The sequence below is a fragment of the Hippocampus guttulatus genome, chromosome 12 (genome assembly GCF_054856545.1).
Source record: "Hippocampus guttulatus isolate MCC_2025c chromosome 12, RoL_Hgut_1.0, whole genome shotgun sequence".
NCBI lineage: Eukaryota > Metazoa > Chordata > Actinopteri > Syngnathiformes > Syngnathidae > Hippocampus > Hippocampus guttulatus.
Window position 1 is genome coordinate 10,530,217 of NC_141272.1, and position 27,411 is coordinate 10,557,627.

Consider the following 27,411-nt stretch of genomic DNA (forward strand, 5'->3'; position numbering starts at 1 on the left):
TGGCCGAAAAAAACGGCCATGTATACTCAGGCGTTTCTGGCCTAAAAAAAAAGATCCTGCATCGTCAGGTGTTTTGGTCCAAAAAAACGACCATGTTTACAGTGATCATTTTATAGTTTGAGCCCTGCGAGTCCAAGGGACTCACTGATCAGAAAAATATGAGTCCCATTATGCATTTAGAGAGTCCCAAATTTCGAATTCTGAAATGGTCTACTTCTTCAATTGCATATGATAATAACACAAACAACAACAATATACATTGATCATAGATTTATTTCTTATAAACAAATGCTGCAAATGTTTTAATAATTCAGGCATGCAAGATTTGCTGAGAAATTTCATCCCATGGTTCAGTCTTTGAGTTCATAAATTCTCCTCTCTTTTCTCTGGTTCCAATGATGCAAGGCTTTCTCAAAGTCAACTTATCATCGCAAAAAGCTATCCAACTTTAGCTGCTTCCTCTGTGATATCTCTGCAATAAACTTTCGCAACACTTGTTCACAACACTTGTTTTAACATTACACAACTTGGCGAGGTGAAGGCCGAGCTCGCCAATCTCGTCTCGAGAGATTACTTAACGCGAGATCAAAACAACAATGGCGGTGATGGTCAAACTGCGATCGTTGCCGGGAAAAAAATATTTACGTAAATCACTCATAATTACACAACATTTATGGTGAGATTAAAAAATGACAATGTTAAATTGCAATTGACGTTAGGAGAAAACTACTGTATATCTCGCAGCAAGAATAACTTGGTCTTCCAAGTACTGTACTCTTTACTCTAATGGGCTAATTATTGGTTTGCTTGTTACTATACCTGGGCCAAAAAGGGTGCCCAGTCCCTAAGGTGTCGAGGCTACAAAGGTAGCACTTGCTATTTTGATTCTGCGTCAACAATCAGTAATGTAGCATTCATTTGTTTTTGTTTGTTTCCTCCTTCTATTCCTGCAGGCACGTAATACCTTACGTTTTCCACTAGAGGTCGCCACATTGCAAATAAACGAGAAATCCACCGGGCGGACTGCAAATGAACACTTGTGTCATATTTCTGCATTTATTTTGCCAACACTAAGGTGATTGCTTTCATAGACATACATCAATACGTGCCTGTACAGGATCACAATATTCCATAGTCCACAAGGGCTATGGCAGCGTTCAAAATAATAGCAGCGCTTACTCACAAAATGCGTCTTGAATGAAAGCAAGAGATGCCTCAAATAAGATATCCTTTATTTGTCCCACACTGGGGAAATTTACAATGTGGTATCCTTTTTCAGAAAGTAAAGAAAAAGGAGCAGTAAGTAGTTGATAAAGTATGTATGCGAATAACAGGAACGGCTGGAGTGTCTGCATTCTACTATCAAGTTGTTCAGTATATTGTAAGCCAGGGGTGCCCAACCTTTTGTGACCGAAAATCTACTTTTCGATCGATCACCCTGCCGCGTTCGACCCGTTACCTCACATGTGCGCATACGCACGCAGGTACACACGCATGCCAAGATGAACAACATCTCTGAATGAGTAGAATAACAACAATAAAAATATAGCGCAACAGCTCTGACCGCAAGCTGCAATTGCAGACTGCTGAGCGCTTACAACTTTCGGTGATGCACGTCACGCGCCACTGCATGTTAAAGGTGACCTGCTTTTGTAATTTATTTAATTTTTTAAAATACTTGTCGTGAAAGCGAGACTGATAGGATGCTAAGGGTGTAGTCTGCACTAACACAAGAATATATCATATTAATAGCACGCATACAGACACACAAATATTTTGAGTTGGGTCCCCCCCCCCCCTCTACACCCCTCGCGATCGAATTGGGACCAGTCAGCGAGCGATCGACGTTTGGGCACCCTTGTTGTAAGCAGTGTTTGTAGGAACTGGTTCTGTGTTGCACGTCCAAGACCAACTTCCGACAAGCCCAGGACCACTGAATTCCATTTCACATTTGCACTTTGCTTTTACACACTGCTCCTATTCTGAACAAATTTATCTTTCTGAAAAAATAAAGAAAAAAATTAATCAATTGTCATGGTTCTGTTCCATCATGCCGACCGTGACATTGATACTAAATATAAAAAATAATCTGTATTCACGTTACCTCCCTCTCGTTTAGTTAAAGTGCTTAGATATTTTGTAAACTACACCCTAAACATTGTAAAATGAATTGATTAAAAAGTAGTTATTTATAGTTTCATGCATTATTGCACTATACAACATACAGTGTATTATATGATAATTCATTTAAAATGTTATTTTTTGTGAAGGCAGAATCATTTGATGCAGCGCTTCTGTTGACTCTCATTAGCTTGTGCAATTATTCCTGATGAAGTGACAAGTTAAGTGTAAATGACAACGCAGGGATCTCAATTTTTTCACAAGAATAAAATATGTGTACAGAGAGAGACTAATAAGATCAGTATAGGAAAATAGAAAAATGGCATTTAAATAATAATTCCAATTCAATGTATTGCACATTAATTAATCATAACTAAATACATGTTTTTTTAAAAAAACAGCTATCATGACCAAATGCAAATGTATTGAACTTTAAAGTGAGCAAAGTTGAACTGTACTTGGGCAATGATTTTTTTTCAAGTACCACTAGAGGGAGCGCTAGTGGTACGCTAACCACACAATTGATTTCGATGTTTTACTGAATGTAACCGTGCTAAGGTATGTTGTTAGCTTTAATGTACAGCCTGTGGTGTTTATGTAGTATGAAGGGTGTGTGTGTGTGTGTGTGTGTGTGTGTGTGTGTGTGTGCGTGTGTGTGTGTGCGTGTGTGTGCATGTGTCCAAGAAGTTCAACTGGTGTATTTGCCATTCTTTTGCTTCTTCTGCTGGAACTTCCTGAAATGAGTCTGGATGGTGGCGGCGGCCTTGTTGGCTTCCACGGGGCTGTGGGGAGGTGGGCCAACCAGCTCGGTGCAACACGTGCCGTTACTGGCGTTGGAGTCTGACAAATATTTTGGTTGTATAATTATTGTACTTCAAAATGATGTCTTTCGAAAAATAAAAGAGTGTTACTTACACTTTCTGTACACGCCCATGCTGTTCCTTCTAAAGCCATCGAGCTGCAAAACAGATCAAGACAAACTATAGTGAGCAGAGTCATGTTGAGCCAATTAGTGAAGTAGGGGAGCACATCAAAATTTTTGTTCCACCCTTTGATAAAGGACGATATAGTAAAAGAACACCTCAGGTATTTATTATTTCACAGATTTCGTGTAATTATAATACAGTACAGTAAGTTTTTTGTTTATTGGCCCCGTTACATTGTAATTCACTTATATTAAAAAAAAAAACAACCTCACTGACCTCAGACAGAGTGCGACTCTAAGAACATACACACAATTGACTTGGCTCCAATTCCCTTCTGACAATGATTTTATCGGTCTCGCTGCCGACAAGGGTCCTAACAAAATGTTCCATTTTTGGCTCTCTGATCTGACACTCAAGTCTCCGAGGAGTGATGTCCAAATGAAGAAGCGAATGCTGAGTTGCGTGAGCAGAAGCATCAGATACAAACCATTGTGATCAGCATCAGTACTGCTATGTGACCGAGAAGTCCGCTTAAACATTCTTCACATATTTTCAACTCTCAAATCAGATAAGATGAGCTGGAATGCATGATGTGCGCAAGAAGAATACCCAGCTTACTTGAAGGACAGCGTGTGTCCGTGGTGCCACGTGCATGACTAGCCTTGTGTCTGTGCATGCATGTGCGCGTGTGTGTGTGTGTGTGTGTCTGCGCGCGTGTGTGAGAGATTTGCAGACTTTAAGTAATGACCTCCAAGACAAATCGCCTTGATTGGGATTTGCAGCCGAAGCACAGCAGGAGAAGCTTGAAGGTTGAACGCTAAAGGCTAAAGGCTAGAGCTGCTCAGCTAACTAACTTGCCTCTGTGGCCGCTCTGATTGTCGCACCACACAACAATTGACTTCAAACACCAGGCCCAAGGTCACCTTAAGCCGTGTACGCACGTAGTGAGTTTTACCATCTTGAATGAGTTTTCAAATACGAGCGCCCGACACTTGGCGAGGACAACACGCGGCCAGTTTCTTATTGTGCGCGGTGTAGTCCAAATGACCAATACAGTACACATCTTCCAAGGCCCCTCAATCAGATGTTTGGCGTAGTAGCATTTTGATTCTGTGAGAAACGGTATTGTGTCACGAAGCATTCAGCTCGCCGAAAAAAAGAGGAAGAAATTGAAGCTAGGCTGACTTTTACCTTATCTGGGAACTCCATTTGTTGCAAACTGTTCTCCATGTTTTGTTTTGTTTTTTTTAAATAATTGTTGTTGGGGCTGTTTGCTCTCCATTATTGTTTCACAGCCAATCCTTGTTCGTCAAGCAGTTAAATGCTATGTATCAGAGCCTGTTTGGACGCCTGTCAAAGCAGTACCAGTCATCAAACAGGCTCCATTTGCAGGATGGTATGTGCCGCCCTATTGAGGAAAGTCAGGTGTTTTTCCCCATTACAAAATGGTCGGCGTGTTGTTTTGGCTTCAGTCACATGTTGCAACTCATTTTGCAGTGATTGGAACATCAAACATCACTTTGGATGATCGGAATAACCTCAACTAAATCAATTTAAGGCGCAGAGCGAGGAAAATTGCAGTTCAAAAAAGTATGCACAAAGTGATGACAGATGTACTTCAGCCTGACTGGTTTCAACATCCATTTTGTTTGATCACAGTATGGTCAATGTAATTTTTCCACTCTAAAGTAGTTCTTCAAGTCATCATCCGCGATCTTGATGAGCGAATAACAGCACAATGAACAAGACGCGGTGTTTCAGAAACCTTCAGTTATGTGAAAAGTCATTTTTGAGAGTGCACGATGGGCCTTGTGTGCAGTACGTGTATGCGGTATTTGCTTAACCCTTTCATACTGTTCATTCTCCGTGCACATATTGATCCCAGACAGGAATTTCCTCACAATAATTCTCTATCAAATTGAAATACTTATTTCAAAACGTAATAACAGTCTGACATTTTTTGTTCGCCCCATAAAAATACAAAAACAGATGACTTGCACTCTTTCACTGATTTGAAAACCCCCACTGACCCTTCAAAAAAACGAACAGCGGCATGTTTACGAGGCAACCGGCGCAAATGTGGTAGGAAGAATCCTAACAGGTTTTTTTATTTTTTCTCAGATGTTCCCACTTGAACACAGGTACATACTGTATGACCCATAAAACATATACAGTATCCAGGTTCAGATTTTCAAAATGACCACCATTTCTAAATCTAAACTCCATTTTACAAAGGACATGAGTCAAATTTGATCTGCAAAAATCACAGCGTACTCAAAGAGTAGTACCTCTAGAAACGAGAGACATTTTAAAATATTTTCATGTTTGTGTATTTTGGCTCACTTTTGGGAAAAGTCTTTCCACTTTCTGAGTGAACGAATGACATTTAAGGTCCTTTTATCGCGACCAAATATCAAAACGGTTCAAATTTGACCCAAGGACACTACGTTAGGATTAATGCGAACCAAGCGTTTGCGAACCTCTTCTGCTTTACTGCTTCTGCGGCTGTGTGACACCGAATGCACCTGCCAAGGCAAAGGCTGGGACACCATGTAAGGCAGAGGCTCCTGCTGACGGGCAAAGTGCTCCCCTATCTGCAAACGCAAACATCAGTAATTAGACTCACAAAAGGTCAAACACATTCGAAATACTAAATGCGCCTACTAAGATCTCATGATGCGTTATTAGTAGTAGTGTTATTTCCCTTGACGCCAGATATTTTTCTCTCTTTAATCATTGTTTGTATTTAAATAACTCGATGCGTAGGAGTGTAATAAAAGCGCTGAACTTTAAATTGAGTTCTTTACATGAAAAACATCAAATTAACGCTGGCACAAGATATAATTTCAACTGTAAGGTTGCAAGTCTTTTCTCATGTACAGTATATACACATACAAGTTTTCAGTTGTGTAGAACTGCTTCATATATGTTTCGTCTTACTTGACTATATATACTGCATACATATTGTAAAAGCCTAACGTATTCGACTATATATAAAACATCAGAAACAACTTTTAGCATTAGGCGGCACATCGTTATGTTTAGATTTTAGATTACTTTGCTATTGTACCTAAGTCAATTTTTCAGCATTTATTTTTACAGCATATTTTGACGTATACATACACTTAAAAAAACAAAGAGTATTTGAATTTTCAGCTCTTTGCTTTGCTGAAATTATTGACTTTGTTTAACCACTGCCGATGACAACATAACTAGTGAGAGGTAAAGTCAACCACAGTTGAGATCGATTGATTGAGATCTTGGTCTGTTATCAAGCAAAAATAAATAAATAAATAAAATAACAGGAATGTCGGCAACATGGAGATATGTGAACCCGATAGCAGTAATGACGGCAACAAAGCAAGATAGCATATTCCACATCAACATAATTGATTTGTGATGAATGTGTTGTTTTGTGTCAGTCTAAAAAAAAACGGCTGGTATTCAAAAATTCTCATTTGTAAAGCAAAATCCGAGTCGCTAATTTTGCATTTAGTTTGTTTCCGTCAATTCAAAACGTTAGCTAAGATATGGGAGCTAACTAGCTCTCGGATTAAAAAACAAAAACAAGAATTGTTCATTTTCCCCGAGTTATTAAAACAGATATTGGAAGTAATTGACTGTAAAATTCCTTTTAAGTACAATGCAGAGTACATACTGTTTTACTTTTTCTCAAGTAAAGGATTCAAACCAGTGCCTTAACTTTTACACACGTCTTTCCCGACACAAATACTTCTACTTAAGTACAGAATCGGAGAACTTTTGTCACCTCTTATTCAATCTGATTGCAACCACTAACATAAATGACAGGATCTTTCATAAGCCGTTGTCATGGCCTTACCGATTCTGCGACTCGGACCATCACGTAGATGGCTGTTAGCATGGTAATCAACATCTTGACCACTTCGGCGTTCACGATGATGGTCCTTTGTGCCCTCAGCTCGTTTTCCACGGTGCCGCTGAAGGGAAGCTATGGGGGCACACCAAGGGAAGATTGAAGAGCGGCTCCACAAGGACAATTGTCTTGATTATGGCAGCTCACACTTGCTCCATGATGCACGCGCGCAAGCACACACACACACACACACACACACTTTATTCCCACAGTGTCTGACACATGAAGGTAATTGAGCTTTGCAGGACACGTTAAAGAGCTTTGCAAGACACAAATAGAGAGGAGCTAATCTTTGTCCTCCGCCCAACAATTTATCCCTCAGGTGCGCTCGCATCTTTCTCCACAGTGCAAACACACACCACGTGAGTGATTGTTTGCCTTTGCAGTCGTCAAAACTCACAAAATTGTGTGCGAGTCAAGTCAAAGAGTTCTGTTATTGGAAGTGGAAATTAGGGATGCATCGTTACCGCAGATTTTGATGAAAAGCTTTTGTTGTAATCACATCTGGTTCATGAACACAAGCTTGTCTTGAACATGGGCCAAGTTTCAAACAAATATACAACTTTTTAGAGGAACGACTGGCCGTTAATGATATTTTAACAGCCAACTGCATGTTTTTTTTACACTCTTGGCATACATCTCACACCTATAACAGTTTCAGTTGTGTAGTGTCTCAGTCTGAACGTTAGGGGGCACTCTGTAGATGAATTACATTCAGTAGGTAAGAGATGAAGAAGAAATAATAGGCGAAGAACAACATCGAGTTTGGTGCTTTTTGTGTTAACTACAAAAATAAAGTCAGGAATCACAGAAACAAGACTGCTACTTTGGAATACCACAATTTATCACAAAATAAGACTGCGACAGGAAAACTGTGATTTACTTCTCTTTACTCGATGTGCCACACTGTGGCTTTGAAACGGGAGGGTAGCTGACTTGAGAATCTCGGCCTTGGCCTCTGTCATTACTTGAAAGGAGTTCATCCATTTTGAAGAGCCTAATTGTTTTTACATAAAAGTATCAGTCCCATGGTATCGGCGTATTTGTTTGAGTTTGAGTATGAGTACAGACGCGCAAGAATCTCTTGCCCACACACTAACTGCCAGGTGACCGTGTAGCCTGCTCGAAAGTGGGAGTGCACCATTCTAGGGGTAGAAGGTAAATACTGTAACCACAGAGACTCAAAATGGTGAAAAATGAAAACACATTCATGTCTCTGTTCTTTATTTATTCTAGATTTTGTGGATCAACTGCCACAAATTACAAGGGTCCACTTTGTTACCAGACGTGTGTTTGTGCGCATGTGTGTACTTCAGATTAAAAAAAAACAAAAAACGAATCATAATAATAATGTATGTTTCAACACGTTTTTACATACAGGTATCAAATGTAGAATGAAAGATGTAAGCAGGTACATGAGTATGTCAATGTGATAATGAAGATTTATCAAGTCTGACTCATTTAGTTTCCAGCCAAATTCCAACCATATTTGTATGTGCATTTTTTTTTTGTGCCAGGCAAAGAAAGTTGACACAACCAGTGGTGCCACTTACTTGCGTTTATGCGTGCGACTAATAGACCTAGTGTACATGATGAATGCTGGAGATAGAAGACAACACGAGGAATGTGCGGACAGATGCCTATAATAGCTCCACCAGTTGGCAACAGCCACTGACTTCTGACTCATTATGTGTGAAGGAATATGTCCCGTCTTTTCTGACAACAACAGCTAATTTCAACCAAATATATGAGGAGAGATAGGTAAGAACATGCACAATCTACACATTTCAAAAGAACATTTGAAATTAGGTCAAATAATTTTTACGCGAGTGATTTTAACGCAGTGAATTTAAATTCAATCACAGATTTCAACAGTTTCATTCAATGATGTGATGTGGAGAACACAGAGAAGAAAAAGTTTTTTAAAAAAATTTAAAAAAGGAAGTTCATCATGTCAACCAAAGTTTCAAAGAGGCTGAGCAGCAAAAGGAAAAGTAAGTTGATTTTCATGTTCCTATTATTGCTCAATTCACATTATTTCTTAAAGTAGTGGGGTTATTTTATACCATTTCCGATACCACCTGTGACACTAAATGTGTTAATCAGTTCAATGTCCAATGTGTGATTAAATACTAACCTGTCAGTGCGCTCACCAAAATGTAAAAAAAAAAAAAAAATGTTGAATGTAATGTACTACCATACTAAAATCCTAAGCCATCATCAAGACATCCCAGCTCGCCAGGTTATAGAAATAGTACAATATATCATCTGGTAGTACCTACCCTGAACAAAGGAAAAGCATTACTAGAGTACTGTAGCGACAAGGTGACCAGAGTAGGTAGCACGCATTGGGAAAAAAAAATTGTAAACTAGGTGTCTACAACAACCTAACTGTTTGTGCTTCATTCAAACCAGAGCCTCCAAAGAATAAATCCGACGTTCTAATCCAACTTGGCCTGGAGGATTTCTATCCTTCCCAACTGGAACTAGCATCGATATTGGACCTCAGTACCTGGATCCTGGACAACCTAACACCGCGAGAAACCAATGATCTGCCCAAATCTTTCTTTCAAAGGCTGTGGCTGCTTCGCCCAGATGCTCGGAGTACTTGCTGCAAGCCCATCTCAGGCATAATGGACAGTCCTGGTGAGAGGGTTGATTTCAAAGAATTACGCTCCTGTTCCATCAATCCTCTTGATCTAGTGACAGCTGTCTTTATATGTGCCAACACTTTCCTTCAGCAAGAAATCACAGCACATATGCTGCAATGCCAGTTTGCCGTACCCCTGATTCTTCCGCATGTCGATGACGAAGAATCAAGCAGCTTCCTCCTTTGGCCCTTGAGAGGTGTCGTGAGACAATGGCAACCCCAGTCTGTAGATAGTCATCAACAAATCCAAGAAGCTGTTTTGGCGAGCACCTCCATGCCAATGATCTCGTGTGCGAGGCTTGGCCCCTGCAGTGTCTCAAAGTCTGAGGTGCTAAATCACGTCTTCAGCAGTGAAACATTCATCCACAAAGGAATGGAAGGAGGACAACTACCACGAAGCCTCTCCAACGGTCTCGTGGAGACTGCATGGTATCTTCCGACTGGAGACCCAAACAGAGACATTTTCCCGGTTCCAGTGGTGTTCTCTAACCTTCGGGGAGATGCAAGTACGCATGAGAAATGCCTCTCCCTTCTCAGCCAAGCATCTTCGGTGGTTATTTTGTTCTGTAGCAATCCAAAGAAGAAAGAGAAGCTACTTCTCGCCTCTTGCAAAGATATGACTGCCAAGCTCATTTTGATTGACCTCTCAGAGGCCGAGACTATGGAGGACAAAGCGGTGAAATTCGTCGATATGAACCTGGCGGAGGCGATAGGTCATCCAGATGCATCAATCGTGTCAGGAAGAGCTTTGAACGCAGAGAACCTTGCTAATGTACTTTGCTATATCGTCAAACATTTGCTGCCAGACCTGAAACTTGTGACAATCGAAGGAGCAGCAAAGTTAGCAGTGGAGCTTGGACTTCATTGCGATGAAGGGACAGTCTGTAAAAAATCAATGCGCATGGCAGAGGAAGTTCTGAAAGGTTTACATGAGGGATCTGCTGTGTTTAGGCAGAAACAGCTGCCACTGCAAGGTAGCATGTGGAGCAGGTTGACTGAAATTGAGAAAGAGGAAAGTCGAAAGAAGAAAGAGGGGAATGAGTTTGACCCTCGGTTACAAAATGAGAGAAAAGACATCCTGGGCCATTTGAGCAGATACAAAAAGACGCCATCTATGAAGAATTTCACAAATGCTGTTTCAACCACGGACAAAGCGGAGAGGATGTATTTCCTCAGTTGGATGAGGGTGAAACTCAGACTGCTGCAAATGCAAAAACAAATCGACCTTAAAGATCTACTGATGAATCAGCACACAAAAGACAACAACGGCATTTCTGAACAATCAGAGCTTCAGAATGCAGCCAATGATGCCAGGGATGATAGCGATAGCTTTTGCACAGATTCAACATTTGAGGATGGCACAATAGAGCAGCTTGCAGATAACGAGCAGGAGGTCGCAGATTCAGAGAATGACGTAAATTTAAAGACCATTTTTGAAACGCAAAGAAATGAAAGATCACAGTCTCTGCTAAGTGGACATTTTCACTCAAGTGAAAAAGCGATCCCAGGTGAAGAGATTTTTGAAAATAATGGTTCTTTTAACCAAACTGTGAAAGAAAATGGAAAGCTAGATGTTTACGGTAAAGAATTTGATGAATCAGTGTTTCACAAGACTTTTGCAAAAGAACAAACATCCCACAATGCGTTTACCGAAGGTCAGTCAGCAGCATCTGTGCATTCATGTCTGCTTCGGCTTAGTCTGAGACAACACACAGATAATCATCTGGAGGTCACCAATTCAGAGAGTTTGAAGCACAGTTTTCAAACCGGAATTCAAGAAGGAACAGAATCTCTGGAAATGGAAAATGATTTCCACCCAGATAAAGAAGAGATCCTCGGTGAGGATTTACTTGAAAGTAATGTTTCTTTAAACTCAGTGTTCGTACAAAATGGAACCTCAGACGTTCAAGGGACTGGCTTCAGTGCATCAACATTTAAGGGGCCTTCTTCGAGGAAAGAACAAAGGTCCCAGGATGCCTCTGATGGAGGTCGGACATCTACATCTGCACAGTCATTTTTGCTGCGATTCAAGCAGCGTACTGTCCATGATCTGGAGGTCGCTGATCCGGACAGTGACCACGGTTTTCAACCCCCAAACAAGGTAAGATCAGAAATTCTACAAAATGGATATTTCGACCCCAAAAATCAAGAGGAGTTCCCAAGTGAAGAAATTCTTAAAAATAATCTCAGGGCTGCCAATTCAGAGGGCGAGGTAGGCATGAAGCACATTTTTCAAAGCACAAATGATGAAGAATCAGAATCTCTGCAAAATGGACATTTTGATTCCAAAAAGTTCCTGGCTGAAAGGAGTCTTAAAGATCATTTTTCTTCAAACCCACTGTTGAGCGAAAAGGCACCCTTCGAGGTTGATGGGAATGACTTCACTGATTCAGTCTTTTGGGCGACTTCTGAAGAACAACCATCTCAAAATCCCTCAGTTAAAGATCAGGCTGTAACATCTGCACAGCCATTTTTGCCAGAGCTCGAGCAGTTTACAGATAGTGATCATGAGTTTACCGATTCGGAGAGTGAAGTAGGTTTGAAGTACATTCCTCAGCGCACAGGCAATGAGGACTCAGAGTCTCTGCAAAATGAGCATTTTGACTCCTCAAATGAAGAAGAGACGTCCATTGAAACGATACTTGAAGAGAAAAATTGTTTGGACCCAGTTTTCGGAGATAATGGAACGGATAAGATTCATATAAATGACTTCTGTGCAGCGACCGGTCAGGAGACATCTTCTGCAGAAGAACAGGCACAAGCCGCCTCTATCGGAGCTCCGGCAGCAAAATCAACACAACCGTTTTTGTTAGGACTTGAGCACTTTCTGCGTGAGATAGGCCTCATTTTTGAACTCACCCACATCACCCCTGGTAGTGGGAGTCATAAAGTGCTCCAACTCCCAAGTGTTGCTGCTGACTTGATTCTCAGCGGCATTCCGCTTGAACTCATGGATGGAGATGCTTCTAATATTCCCATGCGCTGGCTTGGCAGTGTTCTTGCAGAAATCAAACATCGTTTTCCTGGAGACCGCTTGAAGGTTCTGACTTGTGTTGGAATGCGTCATGCAACGAATGCCGAGATCCTTTCGGCATTATTTGGGGTGAAATTTCCAGACGGATGTCAAAGGTCAACAAGAGGGGTGTACATGATTGCCCTACAACTACCGCTGAAGTTGAAGAAGAAGCTAAACTGCGATTTTCTCCTACTGATTGATGTAGAGGGTCTTTGCTCTCCTCCACCAGACCGTCAAGTAAGCACTCAGGTCAGTGATAATGAAATGGCAACTGTTGCAGCCGGAATGAGTGATGTTTTAATGCAAAACCTCTACTCACGTACAGCTTCTGAGCTTGAGACAAGCCTCACAGTTGCAGTCAATGCTCTTTTGCGCATCAGAGAATGTGGCTCCATGCCCATTTGCAAAGTTTTCGTCCAGGATGAAGGTATCAATGCTATATTAGAAGCCACACAGTTAAAACGTGTATCCGACATTCTGCAGACTGAGACTAAGAATGGAGAAAGAACCCATAGAGATGCTGAGACAATGATTCTTGAGTCAAATAAAAAGAACTCTATTCTCTATGTTAGACCATGGTACACTGAGCCCCTCTCAAAATCAGTTGACACTCAGCATAGTGAGGCTATGCTGAAGTTAAAGCGCACCCTATTTGGGGCACTGAAAGAGGCAGCCACTCGGTCAAAACCATGTGGTTGGCTTGAATTTATGGGCCGTTTGTGTTCTGTTTGGGAGGTCGTAAAAGCAGAATCCTTTTCTGTTAGTCTGCAAAATAAAGACATCGCTTTGATCTTTTCTATGTTTTGCACTGAGCTTTCTCAATGGGAGGACAGCTTGCTGGAACACATGGAATGCTGGCTAACACAAGCAACCAAGACAATCTATTCCACCGAGCCAGATGCTTTGGACCCAGCCAGCCAAAACGACTTTCTGTGTGAGCTAAAGTATGAAGCGAGAAGAGAGGTCAAACGGGAAATAAACAAACAAAAGTCACGTGTGAAGGCCAGTTTGAAGAAAAACAAATTTGATTCGTCTATGAAGATACTCCAAACTATCCTTCTGAACAACATGATGGACCTGGAAGAGCAAGTAACTTCAATGACAATAAAAAGACTGGAAATAACAAATGAGAACCATTTTTCTTCCACTCAGCTCAACAGAATGGAAACCACACTGAAAATTGAAGAAAATGCCAAGCTTCAGGCACTTTTAGACAGCGGAGAATCTGAAAACCAGCTCGTTAAAGATGAAGCGCTAGAAGAGGAATTTGAGGGTGTGTGGAAGGAGGCATTGTCTAAATGTGACTTCAGGCCTTCAGAAACAGATGATATTACCACAAGGGTGATGAACATTCTCGCGGCGAACCTCAACAGCCGTGGTCTCCAAAAGCACTTGAATAAGCTTTCGGCTTTTGGCCAAAATCAAACTACGATCTTTAGCGTGCACGATGAGTACTTTGGTTACAGCAGCAGAATGAAAAACTTGTTTGAAAGCAACAACAAATCACCAAAGAGTAAAGCTCAGAAACTTGCATGTAACGTCATGGAGCATTACCAGCAGTTTGTCTTGGAAAAGGTCAGCTTACCAGGAGACTTCTCCGACAGTTATATCACAGAACTGTTAGAGATAATTGATAAAACCTTGAAAGAAGCGCAACTGGAAATCAGAGCAGCCTTTGAGGTGGATCTGAAAGTCTTCGTATGTAACGCTGCATGCAGAGACTTCCAAAGAGTCCACAATCGCTTCGCCAAGGATGGAGATCTTCTGAAGTCCTTTAAAGGCAAAAAGAGCACGCTCATGGTGGATTTCATATATCAGTACAGGAAGAGACACCAGCGTCAGAGGTTGGCTCATAGGTTCATTTCTGACATCATCCAACCCACAGTGATGGACTATGTCTACAAACCACTCGGGATGCAAATCGCAGACGAGATCCAATGTAAGGCCCCACAATATCTCTCCCAACAGGCCTTCCACAAGAGTTTGCTAGAAGATCTCATCAAGGAAGACAGTTTTGAAAGCTTCGTGGAGTACTTGCTTTCTTACGACAGCTTCAGGCTAAGGAAAATCCAGGAGACGGTACGAGCTTACTTGTCAGATTGGAATATGAATGCATGGAGGCAACAGCGCCTAGGAGAGATCATCGGAAAGGTGGCAGCAGCTGTGAGCCAAGTAACAGTAGGCACCAGCGCGGTGTTGACTGACACCAAGCCAATGCTGAAGCAAGTGTGTGTCATTCTGGAGGACGGAGATGCATGTATCCCCTGGGAGGCTCTGGATGGACCGCTCTACAGTATCACCACGGAATGGGATCGCTTTATCACATGCTTCATGGAGTTGCTAGCAGCATTGCGTTTGGAGCTTGCCCAGGCTTTCTCCCAACAGATGGGGAGCGACCAACTATTGGAGTGCCTTCCCACTCAACCAAGAGACTTCCTTTTCAACAAAGTAAAAGGCTGTGATGCCCGATGTCCGGTGTGCGGTGCACCTTGTGAAGTACAACAAACTGGACATCAGTTTCACGAGGCCTCGCTCCACAGGCCCAAATACATGTTTGGGCCCACGTCTCTGACTACGCCTGAGAGGACAACCCTTGATGAGCTGGACCCAGCAGAGGTCCTTTTGGCTTGCTGGGAACTCCAGCCCCTCTACCCAGACTGGAATCATCCAACCAAAGAGCCAAGCAGTCAGACACCCAGTCCTTACTGGAGGTATGCTCAGATGTCATCACTGGTCTTTTGTTGGTGACAGCCTTTATGCCATGCGTGTCAAATAACAACATTTATCTTTCATTTGAAGGTATGTGTTAGCAAGATTTAATGAGAGGTTTGCAGACAAATACAACCAGAGGCCATCGGTGATCCCAGAAGAGTGGAAGACAATGACACAAGAGGAGGCCTTGGACAGTCTGAAGGATAACTTCCTTCTCAGCAGACAGGACTGAACGCGATCTCAATGTAACACATCCACTGCATTCTGTACTGCTATTGTAGCTTCTGGTATGTGAAATGTATTCTTTCTCCTCATTTTTATGTGTTCTAGACAAAGAGACCAAAGTTTGCTTGTCATTGGACAGCGCCGTGAGTGGGTGGTGGTGGTGAGAATGAAAATCTATTAAATCAACCCGCAAGACAACATCTTTTCCTCAAGTCCTTCAAAAAAAACTTTTATGTGTCACCTATACACACACAAAAAAAAGATGTCTGAATGATTTTTGTTTTTTTCATTATTGTAGTGTTTTCATTGAATTTCGAGAAATAAAATTGCTATTAGACGTCTTGATTTCAGATAGACACAGGCTGTAAAGCTGTAACATACATGGCGTGCATAGTAAGGGACTGATTCTCCAGCTTGCATCGACTGTAAATGTCTCTTTTCGTTTTTCATTTCTCTGAATTCTGACACTTCCATTGCACCTAAACTGTGAATGAGAAGAGGTGTGAGTCATTGACAATTGAGGCTGTCTGTAAATTAGTCACTGACATGAATGTCATTGCAATCTGTGAACCAAATAGGGGAGAATGGGCTAGGTTGAGCCACTTGTCTTTTTCACCCTGAACTGGTTGCCAGCGAATTGCAAGGCACACTTAAACAACCAGTCACACCGAAGGACAATTTAGAGTGTTCAGTTACCCTCCCATGCACATTTTCGGAATGTGGGAGGAAACCGGAGCACCCGGAAAAAACTCACGCAGGCACGGGAATAATATTAAAAACCTCCACTTCTGCACCGTCAAGTCAAGTCAAGTCAACAGTATTTATAGAGCACTTTCAAACAGCCATCGCTGCATACAAAGTGCTGTACATGGAGCAATTTAACATGCACAATAAACAGTAAGACAAATCGGTAATAAAGGCGGTAGAAAGCACCGTGAGGCACACGTGCTCACCAGTCGACTACCGTGCTGCCTCCAGTGAAATAATCTACCGGTAAGAAAAAGTGTGCTTATGATTGAATATATGTATGGAGGTGGGCCTACCGTGCTTTCGATTATTGAAGTAGGTAAGCTTCAACTCTCACGAATGGCCATGCCCATGTACACAACTAGACTAGACTGAATTAAACAGATTAAAAACTTGGTAATTCATTTGATTGATGTATGAAAACATGCACATTTTTCAAATATGACGGTGATGACATCTAAAACGATGACGAATTTCAAGGCTGGAGAGATGGAGGTGCTAGTGCCGCAAATTCAGTTTTGCTTCACTCTCTGCAAAATGCTCTCCCCTCAGAATTCTGAGATATCTCAATCAATATGCACTGCTTGGTCATTTGGCCCCTCATGTGCCTATGAGCATCCATGGTCGCACCTGGATGGCACTTACTATTGAGCGCTCTATCTGCACCGAATTGATTACCCCATTTGGACCAGGGTGTAAAATGGCTGCGAAGGAGAACAGTTGAGTGAGACTTTGAGCGACAGACCTTTATCACACTCCCTGTAATAGTTCAGACAAAGAGACCCCCGACAGCAAAAAGGGCAAATAAATTGAAAAGAAATGCCGTGAAGAGAAGAGACTAATCTTTTTTCAAGGGGTTGTTGAAACTCGACACACTTTCAGAATGTTAGGGTTCAGATTTGGAGTCAGATCAAATAAGAATGTTTTATTGTAAATATTCATGAAAGGAATTGCTGTTCCTTTTGAGCTCCCGCAGGTGTCGTGTTTTCATTAGGTAGCCTTGCCCTGTCTGCACGGGCACTGCAAACAACTCTGAACAAGGGTGCTATCATAGCCTGCTGGTAACACAGCATGATAGGTGTGCTGTCTGGTCCGCCGATATTATGGACCAATTACATTCGGTAATAAGAGTGCTGCCTTGACATTGCCAAAGAAGCCTTTTGTTCCTGATATTACAAAGCAGCGTGCTATACACAGGTTAACACGTCTACTTCACACTTAGAGGTTCAAATCCGGCTCAGGTCCTACTCCTTGCATTTGGCATTGTTTGCAACTGTCTTTCAATTTCCTGAAATAAAACATATTTTAGGTGAACGAATGACTGAACGGTCCAGTGAAAATTGTTTGTCCATCCATCCAATATCTGAACTGCCTATTCCCCACGAGGGTCGCGGGCATGCTGGAGCCAATCCCAGCTGTCTTCATCATGAACCGGTTGAAAGTCACTTGCAGTAAGTTACTTGTTTTTTTGTCTAAATGTGCCCTGTCATTGAAAGGCGACCATTTTAAGCCAGATGATGACATAATTTGTTTGAAGACTTTTAATTATTGTAGCGTCTATGCAAATTTGCTTGACACAATTGCATTATATGTTAGCATTAGCTAGCAACATTTCGACAAAATGAGTTGCATTGGCTGAACATCTACCCATCCATCCATTTTCTGACCCGCATATCCTCACAAGGGTCGCTGGGCATGCAGGAGCCTATCCTAGCTGTTTTCGGGCAGTTGACGTGGTACACCTTGAACTGGTTGCCAGCCAATCATAGGGCACACACAGACGAACAACCATCCGCGCTCCCACTCACACCCCCGGACAATTTTGAGTGCTCAATCAACCTGCCATGCATATTTTGCAAATGTGGGAGGAAATCAGAGTACCTGGAGAAAACCCACGCAGCACAGGGAAATTATGCAAAATCTACACAGGAAGGCCGGTTCCCTGTACCTCTGCCCTTTTTTTTAATGCCTCTGAGCTAAAAATGACCATTTATTCATCCACTAGAAGGAAGATGACTTGTACCAGCACAGCAGGTAGCCTTTCCACACAATGCCAAATCAAAATGGGCAGGACTTGGTCATTTTAAAGACTTCAATACACTTCATTGATTTGCTCCTGCATTTCAAGACGGGAGGGGAGCAGACAAACTCCTCTCCTCTCTTCTTTCAAGATGAGAGAGGTTACGTGGGTTGCGTTTTGGTCCTTCCTCGCTCCCGCATTCACTCACTCACTCACTCTCAGTGAGTCCTCCTGACTGACTGACTGCCCTTCACTGCGGGTGCATAAGTGCATTACTGTACTATGTCTGCAGGGGTGTTTTTCTTTGTTTAGTTAATTTTTTTTTGTTAAATGAGTATTAGTCTGTATTTGAATAAAAGAGTCAAGGAAGAAGAACAAAACATCATTTGCATACGTGTAGAGGGCTTTCTCTGCATCTCTAATCGGCTACAGTAAGTCATTCATCTTATGTCTCTTTTTGTAATATAGATGTCAATCATGAGCATTTAAATGTTGGTCTGGGATTCAAAAATGTAATAATGAGGCATATCCTGTTCAAAAGAGTATTAAAACAAGGCAAACATTTCAAATCCACTTGAGTCAACTACATTTTGTCTTTACAAGTCCGTGGTTTGGCTTTCCCATTTGCGAAAGAAGATGCTGCATGAATTAGTGTGCTATGCCCCATTTATGTGATTTGTCATAATATGAACAAATTCATTGTCATCAGATACATTTCCAAACCCTATCCTATGGAGTGGTGTTTGGTGTTTTTTGAACTGTGTTCAGTTCTTTCTGAAACATTTATTTTGTGCAATGAAACACTTTGGGGGTTTTTTCTCCCCCCCACTCCCTCCCAATTTTGCTGCTGTAGACTGCAAAGGTTATCTTATCTTATGGAAAGGCATCAAATTCAAACTGATTTGGGTTGGACTGATTTTTTTGCATTCAAAATTATGTAAAAAGAATATATACATACATTATATATATATATATATATATATGAGTGCAGACAGACAGATGGAGTTGAAAGCCCCCATCTAGCAAGTGGGCTGGAGACCAGTGAGAACTAATTGGTTGGAAAAAATATCCATGGGATTGGTAATTGACTGTGCAGAAAAAGGAGCACATTTCCACATAACTTGAAAAGAATATGCCAGACTGATCTATCAAGCAAATATTCAGCATACATTATCTCCTGAATCTATTCATTCGACGCAGATATGATGGGGGAAAAAAATCGCATCAATTTCTTCAACATTAAGTGCTTCTTGCGTGAATTTCTCTCACGATGAGCTTCGAATGCATGCTAAATGAATGCTCGGCCAAGAGTGAAAAGCAGGAAAAAAGACGCCCACTGTGGCGCACTGTTTGTGTGACAAAACTAATTATGATCAATTCATCAAAAAAAAAAATAGTCCACATTTGACAATTTGATACGATAAGCGTTTCAGATCAATAAAAACGTTTTTCCAATGATTAATAAAACATCCATCTTTCTTTTTGAAAGATTCAACTAGATTCCCTCAATAATGAAGAGCGCTGCCACTTCCTACAGGGAAGATCGATAACGAACGAGCATCTGTCCTTTACTCAACCTTTGTGCTTCATGTAATTGGCACCTGAGAAAGAAGCACGCTCAGCTCCAGAGATCAGCACCAACATTACGCCTTTTTGCACATGATCGCTTGTAACCGTTTAAATAACAAATATTATTTTTGCAGTCTGACTCTTAACAAAACAAAAAAAAGCAGACAACATGATAGCAAGACTGTTAGTCCTGATATATTTCATGCCACCCGCCTTGTAAGCGTGGGCACCCCTAAATCGGGCTGTGATAGGATTGATTGGCCTTGAACCGCTATTTCAAGAAAAAGGCTCGTTCATGGCCTGCTGCTTGCTGGCTCAAAATATTACAGGAAATAAGATGTCAATGATCCCGGATGAACATTCAGTGAAAACCTTGCCATGAGGAATCATGCTTTGCTACTTTAGATGCGTGTCGGCTTGAAATGTCACTAACGTGTGTGACATTAGTGAAAAAAAAATAATCAGACAGATTTTCGACCAAAGTGAAGAATAACGAATCCATTGAGAATGAAATGCACATGAAGTAAGACGCAGTTCATTTGCTGAATTGGATCACACAAATGTAAATGTCGGGGAGGTCTCTGCCCGCCTTCACTTTGACACCTGCTTCAAGAAAATAGACGTGTAAACGACCACACTGTCTCCAATTGATTTATGATGGACTTTTTGTCCTGCTTCTCCAGAGGCAAGCATGGACATCCTCATCAAAGAAGACTTTGATGCGAGCGTCAACACCAGCCACCAAACGCAACAAGACAGACTGGCAGGGGACAAAAGTCAAGCGCTGAACCAAAGTGACCCGGTGGAAATATTCATTGGCATGGAGCTTCTGCTTCGTTTCAAACTTCTCTTCATGCCTCTCTACTGCCTGGTGGGGTTCATAGCCACCGTGGGGAACTCCTTCCTTTTGACTTGCATCTTGGTGGACAAGAAGCTCCACAACGCCAGTAACTTTTTCATCGGTAACCTGGCCGCTGGAGACCTGCTGATGTGTTTGAGCTGCGTGCCGTTGACCATGTCCTATGCCTTCGACAGCCACGGCTGGGCTTTCGGGAGACCCCTGTGTCATTTGGTGCCCCTGGTGCAATGCGCCACGGTGTTTGCATCGGTGCTCTCCCTCACAGCTATCGCGGTGGATCGATACGTTGTCCTAGGTGAGACAAATGATTGCAAATCATGCCTGGAGGTGTCTTGGCAGCGCCTTACTGGTCTCAGTTCTTCTTTTAATAAGCCACGCCCCCGGCAACGCAGGGCCAATCAGCGCAGCGCAAGCAGACTTTTCTGGAACCTCTTCTTCTTCTTCTCCTTTCGGCTCGTCCCTTTTCAGCGGTTGCCACAGCGAGTCATTAATTTCCATCTTTCCCTGTTCTCTGCATCCTCTACTCTGACTCCAACTACCTGCATGTCTTCCCTCACTGCATCCATGAATCTCCTCTTTGGCCTTCCTCTCTGTCTCCGACCTGGTAACTCTATCTCTAACATTCTCCTACCAATGTATCCACTGTCCCTCCTCTGTACATGTCCAAACCATCTCAGTCTGGCCTCTCTAACTTTTTCTCCAAACTTCCCTGTCTGAGTTGTCCCTCTGATGACCTCATTTCTGATCCTGTCCATTAGCACACTTTTCTGGCACCACTCTGGTAAATTAAGATACATTGTAGGACTTCGTTGGGGTATTCATTTTCTTGAGTGTTCTATTCAAAGGCCAATCACGCATTTCAGTTTTTTAAAGCATTTTCAAGGTGTTAAGAACATGTCTGTTACATAGGTTGTCAAATACTGTGAATATACATTTTAACCATCCATTCATTAATTTAGGGCCTGATCGATAAGGATTTTTTAAAATCCGATGCCAATATTTCGCTGGATCCAATTTCCGATTAATCAGCAAATTACCTTAATATATATATAATGAATTAAATAAGTTATTTTGGGGTCCCTTAACAGGAACACAAATAAAGATATGAGTTACAGACAGAAGGGGTGGCCTCACAGTGCAGAGGTTGTGGGTTCGATCCCGGCTCCAGCCTCCCTGTGTTTGCATGTTCTCCCCGGGCCTGTGTGGGTTTTCTCCGGGTACTCCGGTTTCCTCCCACATCCCAAAAACATGCATGTCAGGCTGATTGAACACTCAAACTTGTCCTTAGGGGTGAGTGTGAGCGCGGATGGTTGTCCGTATCTGTGTGCCCTGAGATTGGCTGGCAACCGGTTCAGGATGTCCCCCGCCTACTGCCCGAAGAGGGCTGGGATAGGCTCCAGCACCCGCAGCGACCCTTGTGAGGATAAGCGCATCAGAAAATGAATGGATGGATTACAGGCAGAACATTTGACTGTTTAGTATTACGGTACTTCCGATGGTATTTGTATAACCTGACAACAGACACTCGTATTGAGGGGGGAAAAAAAAAATCGGATTTTTTATTTTTATTTTTGCCGAACTTTACTTATGTTATAATGTGTAAAATATAATAATTAGAATAAGAAAGTCACATTTTAAAAAGTTCATATCGGCCGATTAATCAGTTAGGCCCTAACTTTCCATTCGCCTTCTCCTCACCAGGGTGATGGCTGATATAGCATATTTGATGCTGATTGATAAGCAATCGAACAGAAAGTAGCCTGGTGCCTTTTTTGTTGTTGTTGTTGTTGTTGTTGTGGGTTGGCTGACAGTGTTATTCTACTGGCTTTTAGGCGTGCTGGCTAACCAAAATCCTGAAATTTTTTAACATTTGTTTCATTCAGCTCACCCAGTGCGTCGAAGGATCTCTTTGTGGGGTTGCGGTGCAGTGACGCTGGCCGTGTGGCTTTTATCTCTGGCCTTAGCCGCTCCTCCGTCCTTCTACACGCGCTACTTGGACCTCCGGCCGAGTGGCATCGAGCTGGTTGTTTGCGAAGAATTCTGGCCGGAAAGCGGCAACCTACGACTGCTCTACTCCTGCTTCATCCTAATCACCTCTTACATGATCCCGCTGCTGTCCGTGAGCATCTCGTACTGCGCCATCAGCGTCAGTCTGACACGCTATTCTGTGCCCGGGGAGCAGGCGAGCAGGGGACAGCACTGGAAGCAAAAGCGGAGAAAGACCTTCACTTTACTGGTGGCCTCAGTGCTTGCATTTGCACTGTGTTGGCTGCCTTTGCAGGTGAGATAATGTTCAAAAAGTGACTCCATTAACCTTTCTTATGGACTCGACTTTTTTATGCTTCGCGGAGCCCATTTGGAGACATATTACGGCTCTGAAATCCACACACTGGATTAAGTGTGCATGAAGATGAGCTTTCGAGACAATATTAGAAGAGAAGCTCATGATTCTCACCATTCCGCCATTAGATCCACAATGAGCCATGCAAAAGAGTCGATCATCAGTGGAAACGGGAAGGCAGGCATGTCTTTTTCAAGCGCTATTTGTGCCAAATGGGTTATGAAAACCACCCGGTGGGGCTTAGGAAACAAACTACCCAAACGACCACTTTAAGAAGTAACCCTGCAGGATTCGAAAAGTTCGAAAGTGAAACCACAAAATGATTATTTTTACACAACAAATGAATAGATGACTAGTTTTGAAATCAGTCAAATCGATTGAAATACGGTACTTTGTTCAATCAATTGAACAAAATGATTGCAAAATCTCAGTTATTTATTACACATGACAATTTGACATTTCGGAACAGATTTGAGCAAGTTCCTACACGTGATTTGCTTTCACGGGCCACATAAAATGACCTGCCGGGCAGCATCTGGGCCCCGGGCCTTGAGTTTGACACGTGCCCTACACCAATGAAATTAACCCATTCACTGCCAGAGTTTCTCAATATTGTTTTGGAGAAATTTGACAAATCATACAAGACGCACATAATATCAATGCAAGATCTCCAACATCCAAAAACAACTCTCTTCATTCACTCTGAGAAAAAAAAAGTTTCTAGCTTTTTCTGTTCTTTACCAAGCTGACTTTCATCCTGCTTGCATGGAATCGACTGTGTCTGTCACTCAGTTTCATTTAAGTCTGAAGCTTCCCCTAATGTGACTCGGAACAGGATACATCGCATCGAATATGGATGCATGCTTTGGTAGTGTGACTTCCAAAATATAATTCGGTGTACATTAACAGTTGCTGTCAATTGAAGGTAACTAGTTATTTAATCCTGGTCGTAACGTATTGACTACTTTCAATTGAATTACTTTTACCTTTACGTTTCAAACAAATAACAGCTTCTTAAATTTTACATCTTTTCCAAAAAGTTACAATGTACATTTATTTTGATCATTCAGAGAAACATATTTACCCAGCCCGAGATATGTGTACTACAAATACAGTATCCTGCATGTTTCTTAAGTGATCATGTCATTTTAAGGTTCTGAACCTGCTGTTGGACCTGGACCCAGACTGCGACATCATCGGCAAGCGCTACATTAACGTCTTACAAGTGTGCTGTCATTTAGTGGCAATGAGCTCGGCTTGCTACAATCCCTTCATCTACGCCTCGCTGCACAGCAAGGTACGCAAACACCTGAGGGGCTACCTGTGCCCTTGTCAAAGCCAAAGGATGGTGCAGAGGTCCTTGTCTAGGATCTGATCATTGTCCATCCATCTGTATCATGGAAACTCGTTTACCATAAACCTACTTGGAATTTCTCTTCCCCCCAAACACTTTTACATTTGACTTTGAAAAAGATCCACATGATCATTCTTGGAAACAACTTTGGAGAGACAATACGCACAAAGGCCAACATGAAAGCGCTCTGCCCTACATGGACATTGTGATCGAAACTTACGTACCCCCTGGAGAGGAAATGCATGACTTCACACAGGCGGGCTTACTGCAGTTACATTAAAATCATGGACAAAAAAAAAAAAGACATTCCAATCCGCTCTGTTATTCATCCCCACATTTGTTATCGTTCACTCAGCGACACGGTTGAACTTCGCCCTTTATGTGTGCATTTGGATTGAGCTACGTATTGATACAAACATAAAGGGGAGTTTACAGGTTTCACTTCTGATGCTTGTTAAAGCTAACAATATGATCTGACGGTAGCACATCAGTAAAAAGATCCCGCATGAAAACCACTGTGACCAAGGAAAAACTACCAGAACTCACAATAACCTGCTCTGCCTCCCACCCGGGCTCATCCACCCTAATCCCCCCTCTTCCATTGCGGGGTTTTGGTTCCAGATCACCTCCGCCAAGAGCAAAATGACACTTTTGAATATTACCAAAAGATGTTTACAGCACATTCATGTTTTTTTGAAGGTCTTTAAGTACACTTTGAAATAATACAAACGCATATAATGAGAGACAGCAAGAGTAGTGTATTGTATAATTCCAAAATGTTGTACAAACAGTGCATCCCTCTTGGTTTACAACAGACACGCACACAAAAAAAAAAATCCCCAACAATTGTGGCTTATTTCATGCAAATTCATGATCGTGTGCATGTCAAAACCTGATTTGACTTTGTGGACTCTTTCTATGCCTTGTGACAGTGTGTAGCCATTTTCTCACCCAGTCAACCGGGATTCCAGTAGAGCAGGAAAGAAAATTGTTGGATGGATTTATTGGCATTTCGGTGAACAGTGGTAAGTAACGTCTATCCTATAGTTCTCGGGTTCTGGGTTTGAACGTTGGAATGTGGCCGGAACCACGGGGAGAGCATGCAAATTATAGGCTGTAGCTCACGCACAACCCAAATGAGGACAACTACTGTGGAAAATGGATGAATAAATGTACTAATTATTTGTAGCGCTGATGTTTCATTCTAATTTGTATTATGCGCGGTGGCGGTGATCATAAACTGGCGAGAGGGGCACTGGCTTAAATTATGGTGTCTAACAAAATTAAGTGCTCAGTTTATCACAAGCCGGGCAGCACACTTAGACATGGTGACGATGTGACTTGAATTCTAATCATGTTTGAGTGTACTGAAAGGTCTTGACGCTATTGATTAAAAAAAAAAAAAAATCGGCACACTCCTGTTCAAATGCGTGTTTTTGCCATACGAAAAATGACACCAAGATAAATGACAACTTTGTTCCACCATGATTGTGAGCTTTAACCCGTACAATAGCTGTCTTGACTCATAACCAAGTCAAAATGAAATCTGTTCAAACCGACTTACAGCAAATACGGTCTCAACTGCTCACTTCAGTCAGGCGAGTTTTCTTTTCTCCTCGTTAGCAAATTATAGATATCTCAAACCCGAGCTTTTTAGCCAAGATTGGCAAGGAATGCAGGGAAGGTGTCAGTATTATTCTTATTCAATCTCAGTGAGTCATTTGATACAAGTGATCATAACATACTGTTGAACAGGTTGGAAACTTGAATGGGATCGACTTGAACAGTCCTAAAATGGTTCAAGTCCCCGAGAGAGGAAAGGAGATACTTTGTGACCATTGGAAGTTCTGAATCTGATCGAATGGCCATGACGTGTTGGGTCTCTCAAGGGTCAGTCCTTGGACCCCTTTTGTTCAGTCATGGTGAAACTGCATTTAGCTGTTATGCTGCACACAAATTGAATAATGTGTATAAATGCTTATGAATCCAGTTTAAAAACTTTTTTTCCCTATAATTTTGATGAAGGTCTTCTATTTTTTGTACAGTATATATTTTCTTTTTCTTGTTGCTACTTTAGAAACTCACTCTTATTTCTTTTAAATGTTTTCGGTTAATATGTTTCAATGTCTTCAATGTACTCCTAATTTTGGAAAGATACTTTTGTTTTCTCTGCTTTCCCTCTGAATGTCGTTAACTGTTGTGTTTGTAAACGCTTTTAGGTGTTGTGTTTGCTTACTTGAGTGGCCTTGTACATGAAACCTGTCGTATTAATAAAGCTACCTTGCCTTGCAATGCAATTCAGAAAAATGTGTCGATTTTTGAGAAGGGAGGTAAAAATAACCAACTGCATGTGTGATCGCACAGGCGTGCATAGGCCACAAAACGTCTACGAGACCAGCTGTACTTGTCAGCGATGTATCATAAAGGAATGGCTTTACGGCTGTATTATATTCTCATGTACAGTATATGGAATTTCTTTTTTATTGTCCTATCTTTAGCAACTATGTGATTATCAGCCTGATTGCAAAGTTAATGAAAATAAAGTAAGGCAGTGGATATAAGAAGTCCATCCCTTTATCCATCCATCCATCTATTTTCTAATCCGCTTATCCTCACAAGGGTCGTGGGGGCGTGCTGGAGCCTATCCCAGATGCCTCCGGGCAGTAGGCGGGGACACACCCTGAACTGGTCGCACAGCAACAACGGCAGTTATCATAGGGTGTGTACACTTTTGCAACCATATAGTCTCAGTTTTTTTGTTACTTGCCGTCTTGAAAAGATTTCATTTGAAATGTAAAATTTATGGGTCATAATTAAGAGTGGTAACATTTTGAAATGATTTACCTGGCTTTTCAACATGCAGACTTTTTTTTTAATCCACAGAAAGCATTCATTACACCTGCTGCTCAATGCTACACTGCGTCCAAAGTCGTGACACATCATGTCAAGTGGGCAGGATTTCAGTTTTGCATCGAT

The 27,411-nt window shown here is 41.9% G+C and overlaps 3 protein-coding genes across 5 annotated transcripts; 2 read left to right on the forward strand and 1 right to left on the reverse strand.

Moving 5' to 3' along the window:
- Positions 1-255: 255 nt before the first annotated feature.
- Positions 256-22,647, reverse strand: LOC147197340 (uncharacterized). 2 transcript variants are annotated; one of them, XM_086126400.1, is made up of 5 exons: positions 22,629-22,647; positions 6,889-7,017; positions 5,528-5,641; positions 3,037-3,079; positions 256-2,961 (listed from the first exon to the last, which is right to left on the reverse strand). In XM_086126400.1, exons 2-5 carry the CDS (start codon positions 6,940-6,942, stop codon positions 2,810-2,812), a joined length of 363 nt encoding a protein of 120 aa, XP_085982526.1. In that variant the 5' UTR covers positions 6,943-7,017; positions 22,629-22,647; the 3' UTR covers positions 256-2,809. The 2 variants fall into 2 exon arrangements, with proteins under 2 accessions (XP_085982526.1, XP_085982525.1); XM_086126399.1 differs by lacking the exon at positions 22,629-22,647 and adding an exon at positions 9,080-9,167.
- gvin1l2 (GTPase, very large interferon inducible 1-like 2) lies at positions 8,549-17,610 on the forward strand. Of its 2 annotated transcripts, XM_086126397.1 has the most exons (5): positions 8,549-8,703; positions 8,808-8,936; positions 9,358-15,319; positions 15,408-15,565; positions 15,651-17,610. In XM_086126397.1, the coding sequence occupies exons 2-4, from the start codon at positions 8,894-8,896 to the stop codon at positions 15,550-15,552; spliced, it is 6,150 nt and encodes a 2,049-aa protein (XP_085982523.1). In that variant the 5' UTR covers positions 8,549-8,703; positions 8,808-8,893; the 3' UTR covers positions 15,553-15,565; positions 15,651-17,610. The 2 variants fall into 2 exon arrangements, with proteins under 2 accessions (XP_085982523.1, XP_085982522.1); XM_086126396.1 differs by having other exon boundaries at positions 15,408-17,610.
- LOC147197342 (prolactin-releasing peptide receptor) lies at positions 20,573-26,944 on the forward strand. Its single transcript, XM_086126398.1, has 3 exons — positions 20,573-21,035; positions 22,624-23,021; positions 24,235-26,944. The coding sequence occupies exons 1-3, from the start codon at positions 20,573-20,575 to the stop codon at positions 24,454-24,456; spliced, it is 1,083 nt and encodes a 360-aa protein (XP_085982524.1). The 3' UTR covers positions 24,457-26,944.
- Positions 26,945-27,411: the final 467 nt, after the last annotated feature.